This window comes from Marmota monax, unplaced genomic scaffold, assembly GCF_021218885.2.
Source record: "Marmota monax isolate L192 unplaced genomic scaffold, Marmota_monax_Labrador192_F-V1.1 WCK01_AAM20220418_F8-fsc00009, whole genome shotgun sequence".
NCBI classification, from domain to species: domain Eukaryota; kingdom Metazoa; phylum Chordata; class Mammalia; order Rodentia; family Sciuridae; genus Marmota; species Marmota monax.
The window spans coordinates 16,585,081-16,598,828 of record NW_026694710.1 but is presented as its reverse complement, the minus strand read 5'-3'; the positions used below and the strand labels follow the sequence as shown (position 1 = coordinate 16,598,828).

The following is a 13,748-nucleotide window of genomic DNA, read 5'->3' as shown; positions in this document are numbered from 1 at the left end:
CTAATGATATATCTAAAAGCATATATTAGTTCGCTTGATTTCTGCATACAGAATTTGTTTAGTGAGAAATGCCCGTCTTTTAGTGAATCTAGCAAACCATTTTTAATAATGGTAACAACAAATGAAGCACCTTTATTTAGAAGAGAATTAGAAGCCAAGATGTCTTAGAGATGTTTAGATGTTTGGAGGTATCTGTAATAAGATTTTCTACATGCTTGCTTTTTTAGTTTGTTTGTTTTGTGGTACTGGGTTGAAATTAGGACCTCATGCATGCAAGGCAAACACTCTACCACTGAGTTCCACCAGTCTCCAGCCATCCACAGGCCGTGTGTGTGAGTTATGCACATCTGAGCTGTATGGGAGGATTGGTCTGGCACTGCATGCTGATTGGGCTGTGCAATGTTAAGTGCACCTTTCCTCTAGCTCTGCCTGTGATCCCACACAGCACTTGAGATGGGTGTGACTTGCCAAGATGTCAATCAATCTGCTGACCACAAGACAGCACAAAGCAAGACTCCATCTTTTGAAACCCTATCCCCTGGCCCTATTGGGGGAAAAACATTCCATCAAAGCTCCTTTGTGTGCCCCCCCCCCCCAATAAAATAAAGAGATTCCGGGTGCACACTCTCTTTCCAGCAATGTCCGGCATGGAAGCTGACCCTTAAGTTCAGAGCCACCCTATCCTCGATCTTAGAAACTCATGTCTGTGTTTTGCATGATTTCTTCGCTGTTTTCTTAGTTTAATGCTGCAGACAGCTCCTTTGAACCCAGCTCATCTCGTCGGCTGAGTCAGCTGGCAGGATCCACCCCCAGCCCCTATATGCTTTCTGAAGAGGCTTTATACTTTCATAACACTAATTTAATTTTCCCTCAAAAAGAAAGCATAGGGCTAGGGTTGCGGCTCAGTGGTAGAGCACTTGCCTAGAATGTGTGACGCACTGAATTTGATTCTCAGCACCACATATAAAAGATTCATCAACATCTAAAACAATATTTTTTTAAAAAAGCCTGACCTTGTCCTTGCACGCTTATAGATTTTACTGTAATTAACATCTCACTCTTTGGTCATCAAACTATGATTACAAACTTCTTTTAATTCAAGAAAAGGGAGAAAGAATTTACGTAAGGCACCTGAAGAAACAAAAAAAGACAAAAAAAAAAAGTACAAAACACATTTCAATTAAAAGTATAAGTGAAATGAGATTACAGACATTTAATTAAATCAATTAATTATAAAACTTACACAATGAAATCCCATTCAGTCACCAAACATTATGATCCAGAATTTTATATATCCAAATGATATACTAGTGAACACACACAAGAGGCACAAAAATATATACATTGTGTATATATATTTATACTAAAATGGTAACAGAGGTTTTCCTTGGATAGTAGGATTTGAGTAACTTCTTTCTAGTTTATCTCATTTTTAAAAATGCATATGTGTTATTTATAACACAAAGAAATAATAATCTACAGGGTTGGGAGTACAGCTGAGTGGTAGAGCACCTGTGCAGGATCATGCAGGAGGCTGTGGGTTCAATCCCCAGCAGTGCAAATCATCACCATCATCATCAACAACAACAACATCATCATCCTCTTCAAAAAATAAAATACAGGAATTTATTTCCTTAGAACATTTTGCCCTTTGTATAATAAACTAATTTCTTAAGGAGCATAAACGTGTAAACCTGCATACACACACACACACACACACACACACACAATACATAGCTATATAAACAAAGAGATCAAACTGGGAGAAGCAAAAGGCTAGGGTCACAAGTTATAATCTGGGTTCCCAGGCAAGAAAGGAAAGCTGAAGAAATGTCATGCAGAGGTTAAGTTCTTGATACTTTAAATTTTTCCTTTGTTCATTCATAAGCTCAATGGAAAAACTGATGCAACTATAATTAATTAGCAGTACTTGTATTAAAAATATTTAAGTCAGTGTAAAACTATACTAAAATAATAAATAATTAAAATTTAAAAATTTTAAAGCAAACTTTCTGTAATGGTTAATTTGAATTGTCAGCTTGACTGGTTTAAGAAATGCCAAGGATTAAGAGGCTTATGGGTGTGTCAATGATGTTGTTTCTAGGAATGATTGGCATGTGGGATAGCCAACTGAAATGGAGACACTCCCTGAGCATGGGCAGCACTATCCAATAAGATGATGACCTGGATGGAATACAAGTTGGAAGACCAAAGAAACAGCACAGATGCAAGCTTCCATTCTTCTTGCTGCTGCGATGGATCATCTGAGGATGTTGGACTCTCGCTTCTTCACTCTTCCAAAGCAGACTCTGCCAGTGATTTCCCCAGAAGCCTTTAGTCTCAACTAGCACCATTGATCCCTCTTGTTCTGGAGCTTCAGCCTCTTGGACTGTGCAGCTACTGGTTTTTCCAGCTCTGCAGCCTGAAGATGGCCACTGTGGACTATCCAGTTTCTGGTCATGTAAGCCAACCTAATAAGTCCCCTTTTTATAATTATACTTCCTGTTGATTCTTTTCCTCTAGAGAACCCCGATTCCTACACTCTCCTTAGCGATAACAATGATAAAACACTAGAACACACAAATTTTGGAGTTTTCCATCCTTAAAATCATGTTCTACAAAGGTAACTAATTCTTCTGATTGAAGATTAGTGGTTGGTACAGTTATCTTTCATATATATACTTTCAACTCTGGGACTCTGACTGAGGAGAAAATTTTTATACACATCACCACTGTATTACTCTCTTAACTTGGCAGAAGAGAAAAGGACCCTTAAAGATACAAGATATCAATTACAACGGAAAGTAACAAAGTTAACACATAAAACTGACCAGATACAATACCTAAAAATAATTCAATCAAAATAAAAGCAGGTAACCTATACTGATACTACTCATTTTGTAAATGAATTGTACTATAAAATTCCAGATGTCTACAAAAATGTTTTCTCCTACTGCCCCACATTTTCAAGTAAGCAAGAAGACAGCTAATCTACAGTATCACAGCAACTATATCACAATTATATAAAAAATTTCCACCAGTATTTACTGAGTTTTTGGAAGACTAGGCTACAACAAATAACAAACAGTATTACATAAATATAAAACTGAACACACAGGCAATATTTCTCAAAGTGGCAATTTGATTTCCAGGCTGTTTATATTATGTGGAACAGGAGATAACAGTACAAACCATTGCTGTACAGCAACCAGGGGCCAAAGAGCTGCGGTGAGTCTTTCAAACACTTCTGAGCACTGATTAGTTGCCAGGAATACAAAGTTGTATATCATGTCCCTGATCTCAAGATTTAAAGACATGAAAGTCCTTAAAGCCATGGGTAATATACCTAGGATAATTAACAAGTACTTTAAAAACTAGATGGTACAGACTGAAAAACTGCTATGTCCTTACATACCTATAAGACCCCATCCCTATCCCAAGGTTAGTTTAATAAAACAGGGTTATATGTGAATCAACTTATTGTATATTTGAAACCTCCAATAAAATTAAGAAATCCTTTTTGTTCTGTAATTTTATAAAATTGGGTAAAGTTCATCTGAGAGTCAACACTGTTCTGTAATACACAATATGAGGAATATCAGTAAAAAATGATACTCGATGAAAAAATATATAAGGCTTTTAATTTACTATCTATGAATAAGTTAGGAAAGGTAATTTGTAACATCATTAAAATGAAAGTACATTACATAAAGAGAGCTATATACCTCTCTTTCTAATAAATTTTAACAGGAAAAATAGTGTTTTTTTTTAAGAAGTTTCTTTTTTAAACAATTTTTTTTTTCTAAATTGTATGTGGACACAATACCTTTTTATTTATTTATTTTTATGTGGTGCTGAGGATCAAACCCAGTGCCTCACAGGTATTAGGCAAGTACTCTACCACTGAGCTACGCCTCCAGCCCCAAAAAGTTTCATATTTTTTAAATTATATAATACTTGTTTGATATTAAAGAAAAAACATATCGAAACAAAAACTATCCACAATGCATACTTCAAATATAATCATACGAACCTTTTAGTGTCTTTTTTTCCTAGAACATTTTCAATAAAACATATATACTTTTCCTTTTTTTTAACAAAAATAGAACGAATCAATATATACAAAGCAATTTAATTTCATCAACCTAACAATCCATGCATATCATATCATTCATTACAAAATTCAACAATATAACTCTCAATGGATGCAGATATCCCAATTATAGAGATAAAATAATTTATTAAACAGTCCCTACTTTTAAATACATAATATTAAGAAAAAGGTAGAAACAACCTTGGAAGGACTGTTATGGGCAAGACTGTTATGATATGTATAAGAGATAGAGAACGAGCGAGCACGTGAGTGAGCACTAAATAAATTCATGAGCACGCGAATGAACAGTAAATAAATTCATGCAGATATATGCCATCTGCACACTTACCTAATTATTTTCTTGAGATTCTTAAAAGTAAAACTACTATGCAGGTATGTATGCTTTTAGGCTTTTGATACTTACTGATATACTGTCTCCTTTAGGAAGGTTATTCTAGATTTATATAGGGGCTCTAAACCATACAAACCCAATCATACCTTGAAAACTCTTATTAGACTTTATGATTAAAAATAATTACTCTCAACTTGATGGTAAACCTTTTTCAATGGAATAAATTGCAATACAATTTGATGGTTATCATATAAAGAAACATCTGGGATCGTAACTTGAGTTTAAAATAATAAATTGTACTCAGATTTTAAAATGAATAAAAGAAATATTAAAGAAATCTTACAAAATTATATAAATAGTAGCAGTAAACAATCAATTTTGGCACTTAAAAAAAGAATATTAGAATGGTTTAAAGACATAAGTTTGAAAACAAAATGGTAACATTAAGATGAAATAAATGCTAGGATTATCCTCTAGATATAACAATTGAGAAGAAAATCAAAATAGGTCATGCCTAATAAGAAACGTATTCCTGTTAAGTTTAAAATCAAATTTGTCTGTTATCAATTATTATCAGCATCATTATAACTAACATTACTGCCAAGGACACTTCTCCCTTGATCAATAACAATAAAGGCTCTGCATATCTTCAAACACTGTGTCAGTGAAGAGCTGTGTCCTTATAGGCTTAACTAACTTTCCCAAACTCAGCAAAAACAACAAAAAAACATAATCTCCTGACTTCTAATCAATAGTCTTTTTCAATTTTTTAAAATTTATTCTACTTAGTTGTACATGACAATAAAATGCATTTCAATTCATCATACACAAATGGAGTGCAACATTTCAATTCTCGGATTGTTGTATAGAGACACATCATACATGTACCTAGGGTAATGATGTCCATCTCATTCCACCATCTTTCCTATCCTCAATATTCTTTTGCATAAATTCTTCCAAAGAATGTCTTATTGCAACTCTAGCTCTTCAGATATTAAAAAGAAATGTCCTGACACAAATAGATAAAATGAATGTAGCAATAAACTGAGCTTCAGAGTCTCTAATATTCACAAAAGTTTCAGTACAAAAAATATTAAAAGCACAAATTTTAAAAAATAAAAACTGGGGAGATAGCTTTTTAGAATTTGATATGCCTAGTTGATTTATTTAAATCCTATCCATGAATAAGTTAAGAAAGGTAATTTGTAAAATCATTAAAATGAAAGTACATTATACTTGGCAAAGACAAACTTCATTTTCAATTTTAATTTAGTGTACCAAAATTTTAAAGACATTAGGATATAATGTAAGATATCATGTATAAAATAATAATGATAATAATAAAGTGTATTTGATAATTTTACTTATTTTATTTAAAAATGCTTTCAAGAGACCATAAAATTGTGTTTAATAAAAAGTTACTAAATAACAATTTTTCATTTGTTAAATGGGGCAGGAGCTTAAATTTTAAAATAAAACTTAAAAAATTACCTTCAAATAAACTGAGGTCTCTTCGTAGCCGTGGTCCATAAAGCCCTTCTAAAATACTCTCAAAACCTGTGTTTTCAAAGAGAGAAAAGTGTATTAATTACTGGAAAAGCTTTATTTTACAACAGTTAAAAACCATAAGCATATATATATATACACATATATACGTATACATATATATATATATATATTTTTTTTTTTTTTTTTTTTTTTTTTTTTGCTACTAGGGCTTGCTACCAGTGAGCAATATCCCAGTCCTCTTATTTTCTTGAGACAAGATCTCACTAAATTGCCAAGACTGGCCTCAAACTTGTAATCCTCCTTCCTCAGCCTCCCTTTTGTATCCACCAGCAATTTATTGATTTAACATATTGTGTTTTTCCCTGTAGTTTAATTAAACTGAACTAGGCAAAAATACGCTTAAGTAATTTCTGAGCATGGCTTTATTTCAGCGTTATTTCTCTCATTCCAGCGTCGGACTCCACTTCCTCCACAACCAAGTCTGACAAACTCATTATGGCTGAGATCCATAATTCAGTAAGTCAAAATTGAAGAAGACAGAAATACAAGAGAAAAATTCTCTGCCTTCAAAAGAAACAACTGAACAGAAGAAACAAGCAGACGAATCCTAAGGAGTCATGCACTGCCAACATGCAGTGTACATTCTACAAGCACTGCCTTCTTACTGTATTTATTTTAGCTCTTTAACTTTGTAAGATACAAAGAAGTTAAATCAAGTTTAAATGACTGTGCTGCCTCTTTTCACATCAAAAAACCAGGGACTACTAACAACAACGAAGGCCTGCCTCTACCATCTGGCTGTCTTATTGTCAGGGAAAGAAAAGAACTTGCATGTTAGTGAAGAAAGAAGTTGGGTGGAAGGAGGGTAAAATCTAGAGTGAGATCCAACCTGGTGCAAGGTGTCCTACAGGCTATAAAATACAGTTTAATCAGACTGCCCTTTTGTTGTTGTTGTTGCTTGGCAGTGTCAAGGACTAGAAATTTCAATGAGATCAAATCAATTTTATTAAATCAATCGGTAAGTTCTGCATGATGAACTGTCACTGTTATTGGTGGTTATTCTATCCTCTCAAAGTGCTGCTAAGGCTTGAACAGAGCACTTGGAACACATTAAAAGTGGGTGCTTTTTTTGTTTTTTAAGATTTTTAATTTGTTTGTTCTTTTAGGTATATATGACAGTAATGTGTATTTTGCCATATTATACATACATGGGGTGTAACTTATTCTAACTAGGATCCCATTCTTGCAATTACACATAAGGTGGAGTTACACTGGTTGTGTATTCATACATGAACTTATAGGAAAATTATGTCTGATTCATTCTACTGCTTTCCAGATCCCAACCCCATTCCCTTCCCTTCATTTCCCTTTGTCTAATCCAAGGAATTTCTATTCTCCCCCTCCCCCAACCTTACTGTGTGTTAGCATCCACATATCAGAAAGAACCTTCAACCTTTGGCTTTGGGGGATTGGCTTATTTCACTTAGCATGATAGTCCATTTACCGGCAAATGCCATAAATTTCATTCTTCTTTATGGCTGAGTAATATTCCATTGTGTATACATACCACATTTTCTTTATCCATTCATCTGTTAAAGGGTACCTAGTTTGGTTCCATAGTTCAGCTATTGTGAATTGAGCTGCTGTGAACCTGATGTGGCTACATCACTGTAGTATGCTGATTATAAGTCCTTTGGGTATATACTGAGGAATAAGATAACTGGGTCAAATGGTGGTTCCATTCCATGTTTTCTGAGAAACCTCCATACTGCTTTCCATAGTGGGAAGTGTACCAATTTGCAGTCCCACCAACAATGTATGAGTGGTACCCTTTTCCCCTAAATGGGTGCTTTGACACTGAGATACACCCCAACCTGGGAAACATCATAAAGAGAAAGTAACTCATTAAAAAGACTCATAACAGTGAAAGAGATATCTATCCCAACAGATGCACAAATCTCAATACAGAAATACAGGAAACATAAGAATAAAAGTGAATAAAACACCTCCAAAAATTTGTAACTCCCAATAACCAATCCACAGATGTCAAAGCGGAGGAAATATCAAACAAAGATTTTTTAAAGTTGTGGTTAAAATGATCAACAAGTTAAGAGAACTAAGACATGAACCAAGGAAGATGATATGAAGCTTGAAAGAGTGTTTCAATAAAGAGATAGTATTCTGAAAAAGAACCAAACAAATACTGAAAATTAAAAAAGAAATCTGTATGTAAAATGAAAAATTCAGTGGAGAGTGTTGCCAATACACTAGATCAAACAAAAGAAAGAATATTAAGGTCAAAGACATGGTGGATGAATTAGAACTCTAAGTTTTTTACAAAAAAAGAAAAAGAAAAAATATAATATATTAGAGCTCTGGGAAGAAGAGGAGATACAGATTAATGGAACAGAAACCTTATTCAATAAAATAACTGCAGAATTTTTCCCTAATCCTTGAAATAAGTTGGACAGGCAGGTACTGGAGGCATTAAGAACTCCAAATAGATATGACCAAAAAGAACTACTCTCTGAAAGTGAAATACCAAAATTCAGAACTAAAAATTTTACTTTTATCTGCTTACATATTCTTATTTTTAAAAATCTTTTTGTGGGGATTGGACCCTGTGGTGCTCTTCAACAGAGCAACATCCCTAGTCCTTTTTATTTTAAGACAGGGCCTTGCTATGTTGCTCAGGCTGGCCTCAAACTTGCTATCCTCCTACCTCAGCCTCCCAAGTAGCTAGGAGGTGATCATTAGGTGATCACTCAAGACATATGCACCTGGCAAGAAAAAATTTTAAAAGCTGCAAGAGATAAATACCAAGTCACTTATAAAGGCAAACCAATCAGAATAACAGCAGATTTCTTAGTATAAACTCTAAAAGGCAAGAAGGGCAAGGAATAATGTATTTCAAGCCCTGAAAGAAAACAACTGCCAACCTGCATGACAACATACAGCAAAATGATCCATCTGAACCAAAAGGGAAATAAATATCTTCCAACAAAAACCATAATCTAATGGAATTCACGACCACTAAGATAGAAGCAGAAGATACTTAAGGGACTCCTACCCAGAGAAGATGATAAAAATAACCAAGACAGCTCAGGAAAAGAGAAAATCTCATTAGCAGAGTACATAAGCAAATGAGAATCATGAGCAAACATTAAAATAAAATGATAGGAAACAAAACATACCTCTTTGGGTTATTCCTGAATGTAAAAGTCCTTTAATCTCAATGAAAGACATAGACCGGCAGACTGGATTAAAAAACGAGATTCAAGCGTATGTTGTCTCCAAAAAAGGCATCTCGCTGGCAAAAACACTCACAGACTTAAAGCAAAAGGACGGGAAAATGACATTCCATGTAAATGGAAACCAAAAGCAAAAAAGAGTAACTATTCTCATATCTAACAAAACTGACTTCAAGCCCAGAGTCAAAGAGGCAAAGATCACCACATATTGATACTATGTAATTTACAAGAAAGTGCATGAACTGAAGAACATGGAGCATGTTAAGCAAAATAAGCTACAGACAAGTATAATATGTTTTATCTCACATACAGAAGCTAGAGGGGGGAAAAAAGATGTCATGAAAATAGAAGGGAGACCATTAGGTAGAAAAACGGGATCAGGGAGAGGGTGAAAAGGAAGGTAAGCATGTACAAATATTTCACTATCTCTACGGGAACCTACTAATCTGTATAATTAATAGCAACACTAAAAAATAATTTTAAGATGTGAGTGGTGGCATACATCTATAGTACCAGCAAATCAGGAGACTGAGACAGAAAGGTTGCCTTTTAAACTTTAAAAAAAAAAAAAAGCCTCTATTGGCAAATATTTGACTATGTACCCTCACTATCTCTATCTATATGTTAAAACACAACAAAAAAGGGAATAAAAATGAAATTTAAAAGTTTTAAACGTATTTATATTGTTTAAGTCTTCTTAATAATCATTAGGTGATCACTCAAGACATATGTATTATTCACTTATTGCTTCATAACAAAAGACCACAAACCTAGGGCCTTAGAACAATACAAATAAAGGTACAGTTAGAATGTTGACCAGGCTGCATCCTCATCTGGAGGCATGGGAAAAATTCTGATTCCTTGTTCATTCATTGAGTTCTGTTGTTAGGTCTAGGGCCATGCCACCCTGAACACGCCCTCTCTTGTCTGAATTCTGTTGTTAGCAGAATTTAATTTCTTATCAATACAAAGGAAGTCCCTATTTCCTTGACATAAGTCAAGGGCCACCCTTAGTTCCTAGAGATTACCTTTACTTCTTGATATACAACTTCCCCATTTTCAAGTCAGCAACTGTATATAGAAGTTTGAATATCTCACTTCCCTTCTACCACCAGCAGGAGAAAACTCTCTACTTTTAAAGTACTTGATTAGGTCAGGCCCACCCAATAATCTCCCTCAAGTCAACTGTGCCTTATAATAACCTAATCACCAGTCAGATGGTGGGAATGGGTAGGATATTGGGTAGTGGCTGGGCAGACTATCTTATAAGTCTGTCTACCATATCATAATAGATACTTTCAATAAAGTTCACTATTAATGATAATAGCTATAAATTTCCCTATTAATTCCCATTTTGTTATGTTTTAATTTTTTGGTCCTATTTCTTTTCAGATATAATTAAAATTACATTACTATTACCTCATAATATTCTAATAAAGAGAATACACTAGGATAGAAAAAATATACCAACTCTGAAACTTTCTTCTTGCTCACTTATGCTTAAATTTTAACATTACCTTTTTAAAAAATATTTTTAGTTGTAGATGAACACAATATCTTTATTTTATTTATTTTTATGTGGTGCTGAGGATTGAACCCAGTGCCTCTCAAATGCTAGGCAAGCACTCTACCACTGAACTACAACTCCAGCCCTTAACATTACCTTTAATCTGTGGTTTCTTTGTAGGAATCTCTGTAAGGTACTTGTTTGTTTTGTGAACCTTACGCCTTACTTTATTTAAAATTACATGACACAGCAAAAAAATAATAATAATACACTTGACTGAGTCAGGTAAGCTGTAATATCTTTAAAGAGAATGAAAAAATTAATGTACAGTATCAAGTCAAACCACCATAGAATGAATGTATGAATGCATCCTCTTCCATCTGAATAACTTGAGATGTGACCTTCCGAAAAATAACTAGTTTTAAGTTGTACATTCAAAAATTACTAGAATAGTCACTCTTGCTTAAAAAAATAAGCATCACAATACATTCTAACATTTTCTTTCTCCATCCTTTAGACTGAATAGACTCTTGTAGACTATTCACCAAAAATATGGTCCAGCTTTCGCCTAGAGTATAAAAAGCTGGAAAGAGAATCATTCTCAACCCAACAAGAAAAAGCTGAATAATTTACAAAGTTACTAACTTAAATCTGTTGGTACTAACTTAAAATGTATGAAGAAGACAAATGCCTCCAAAGAAGAAGTGAAAGAGTATGGAAAGAGCACCATCATGGAAGTGGGTTAGAAGTATTAAACTAATATTTTAAACAAATTGGTAATGAACAAGTGTGAATTTGTTCATATATGAGAGTATAGAACCACTGGGAACTGCAGATAGCCAGTCTTCAGCTCTTTACCATGAACCTCACCAATCGCTGATAAGAAAGTGAAATAATAGCAGGAGACAGGACATGCAGTGACATAGACCTTAGTGACTCAGGCCTACAAATACAGAGTCTGCCATTGTGGAGAAAGCCTAGGATGCTGAGTTGTTAGAGTCTGTAAACAAGTCAAAATAACACCTGGCATTTAGCCAGGGGAATGTTAGAGTTCGTAAACAAGTCTGGATGGTGCCTGGCAAAATGCCAGAGGGAGTGGTTTGAGAAGTAACAAAAGCGAGCCATTAAGTGTGGAGATTCCTGATTGGTTGACTGCTGTATCTAGTTTATGCTAATTAGATAAGCTGTGTGGAATGTATAAATACTGCTCCTGTCCTGCAATAAACGGCTCCCACTCCTGCTGTATCAACGTACACAAGTTATTCGTCACCCCCCCCCCCCCCCCCCCCCCCGGTTATTTTGCTGCAGCCAGCCGGACTGCGGCACTGAGTAATCACTAAGAGGCAAAAACTTTTAAGCTGCTTGTTATATAGCAGCAGACCATGACACTCCCAGAGCATAAGTGAATACCATCCATTTTGACTGGAGTAGGTGAAAAAGTTTTATCTCTGAAGGAGAACAGTAAACTGTCCTGGACTTAGAAGGATATCTTCTACAGCATGACAAAGGGCAAGATCTCTGAGAAAACCCTACTCCCAAGACCCAAGAATACAAAGACTGCCTAAAATTGAGGCTGAATGAGAAATTCTTATCCCAGCCCTGACTAACAGGCTTACTACTTAAAGAGTAACAAGCAATAACAACTTACCAGTGGTGAAAAGACAAATGCTTGACAAGACCCTCTAAGAGGTGCAGGGCAGAGGGAAGGCTAAAGATTAAAGTGGAACAACAACACTGAGGGAAAAAACCCTGAATAAAACGACTATCACCCTAAGTAACATCAAAAGAATAGTTAACATCAGAGGCATTTGAAGCTGATAAAGGTATCTAAAGAAACAAAATCCAAAGGCAGTTAAACTCTTGACTAGATAGACTTGGTCCTTGATACTCTAACAGCCTAGAAGCATAAAATACATGATTTCCAGACATAAAAGCTATTCACCTCAGTGCCTCCTGTTCTACATACTATATCTGACAATTGTTCAAAATAGAAAATTTTTTAAAAACTCACTACCAAGAAACTAAAGATCTACACAAACCTTACTCAGACATAACACAGATGACATATCAGCAAAGGACTTTAAAATAAATAACTATGATTAGTTTGATAAAGACTTATGAGGAAAAGTGAGCAACATGCATATATATAAATAGGGAACGTCAACACAGAAACTATGAGAAAGTCAAATGAAACTTCTACACACAAAAACACAGTAAAAGGGATGAAGAATATCTTCCAAAGGTTCTTCAGTAGGCAAGGAAAGAACCAGTGAATGTTAAAGTAGGTCAACAAAATGTATCCAAACTGAAACACTACAGAGTTAAGGGGGCAGGGGTGTCTAAAGAACTATGAGAAAATATCAAATTGTCTACTATAAATATAACTAGAATTCCAAAAGGAAAAGAGAAAAAGAACTGAACAAAATATTGAAAAGATAGTAAAAAAAAAATGAAAAATTTCAAATCACAGATCCAAGAATCTCAGAAAACACTGAGCAAAATACTTAAAAAAAAAAAATCTTGAAAGCAACAAGAGGAAAAAGAGGACAAAAGTAAGAACTACAGCATATCTCACATCCCAAACTATGCAAGCCAAAGACAATGGAGTGACATCATTAAAGTGTCAAAATAAATCTGACCCAACATTTTATGCCCAACAAAATTTATCTTTCAAAAATGCAAGCAGAATGAAGACATTTCAGACAGACAAAAACTGTGAGAATTCATTATCAACAGATCTGCACTACAAAAAATACTAAAGTAAATTCTTCAAGCACAAAAAATATATTAACACACAAACATTAGGATCTGTACAAGGAAATTAAGATTCTGAAAAATGATTACAATGAAGGTAAAAATAAGACTTTCCCCTGTTTTTAATTGCTCTAAAAGAAAAATCTACTATCTAAAGCAAAAAATAGTTATAGGCTTATAGCATATGTAGCAGTCTTTCACTTTTTTTTTTTGGGGGGGGGGGGTTCCTGGGGATTAAACACAAGGCTTCCAACATTCTGAGCACATGCTCCACCCAGCTGA

General features: G+C 34.5%; 1 protein-coding gene and 1 pseudogene across 8 annotated transcripts in view; one reads left to right on the top strand and one right to left on the bottom strand.

Annotated features, from left to right (window-relative positions):
- Lcorl (ligand dependent nuclear receptor corepressor like) overlaps positions 1–13,748 on the bottom strand; it is a 149,884-nt gene that overhangs the window by 111,718 nt on the left and 24,418 nt on the right. For all 8 annotated transcript variants that reach the window (XM_046423861.2, XM_046423860.2, XM_046423868.2 and 5 more), the window contains exon 2: positions 5,937–6,002. In XM_046423861.2, the coding sequence (XP_046279817.1) occupies positions 5,937–6,002 (66 nt within the window). The remainder of the gene's footprint in view (positions 1–5,936; positions 6,003–13,748) is intronic.
- Positions 6,396–6,565, top strand: LOC124078816 (thymosin beta-4-like; annotated as a pseudogene).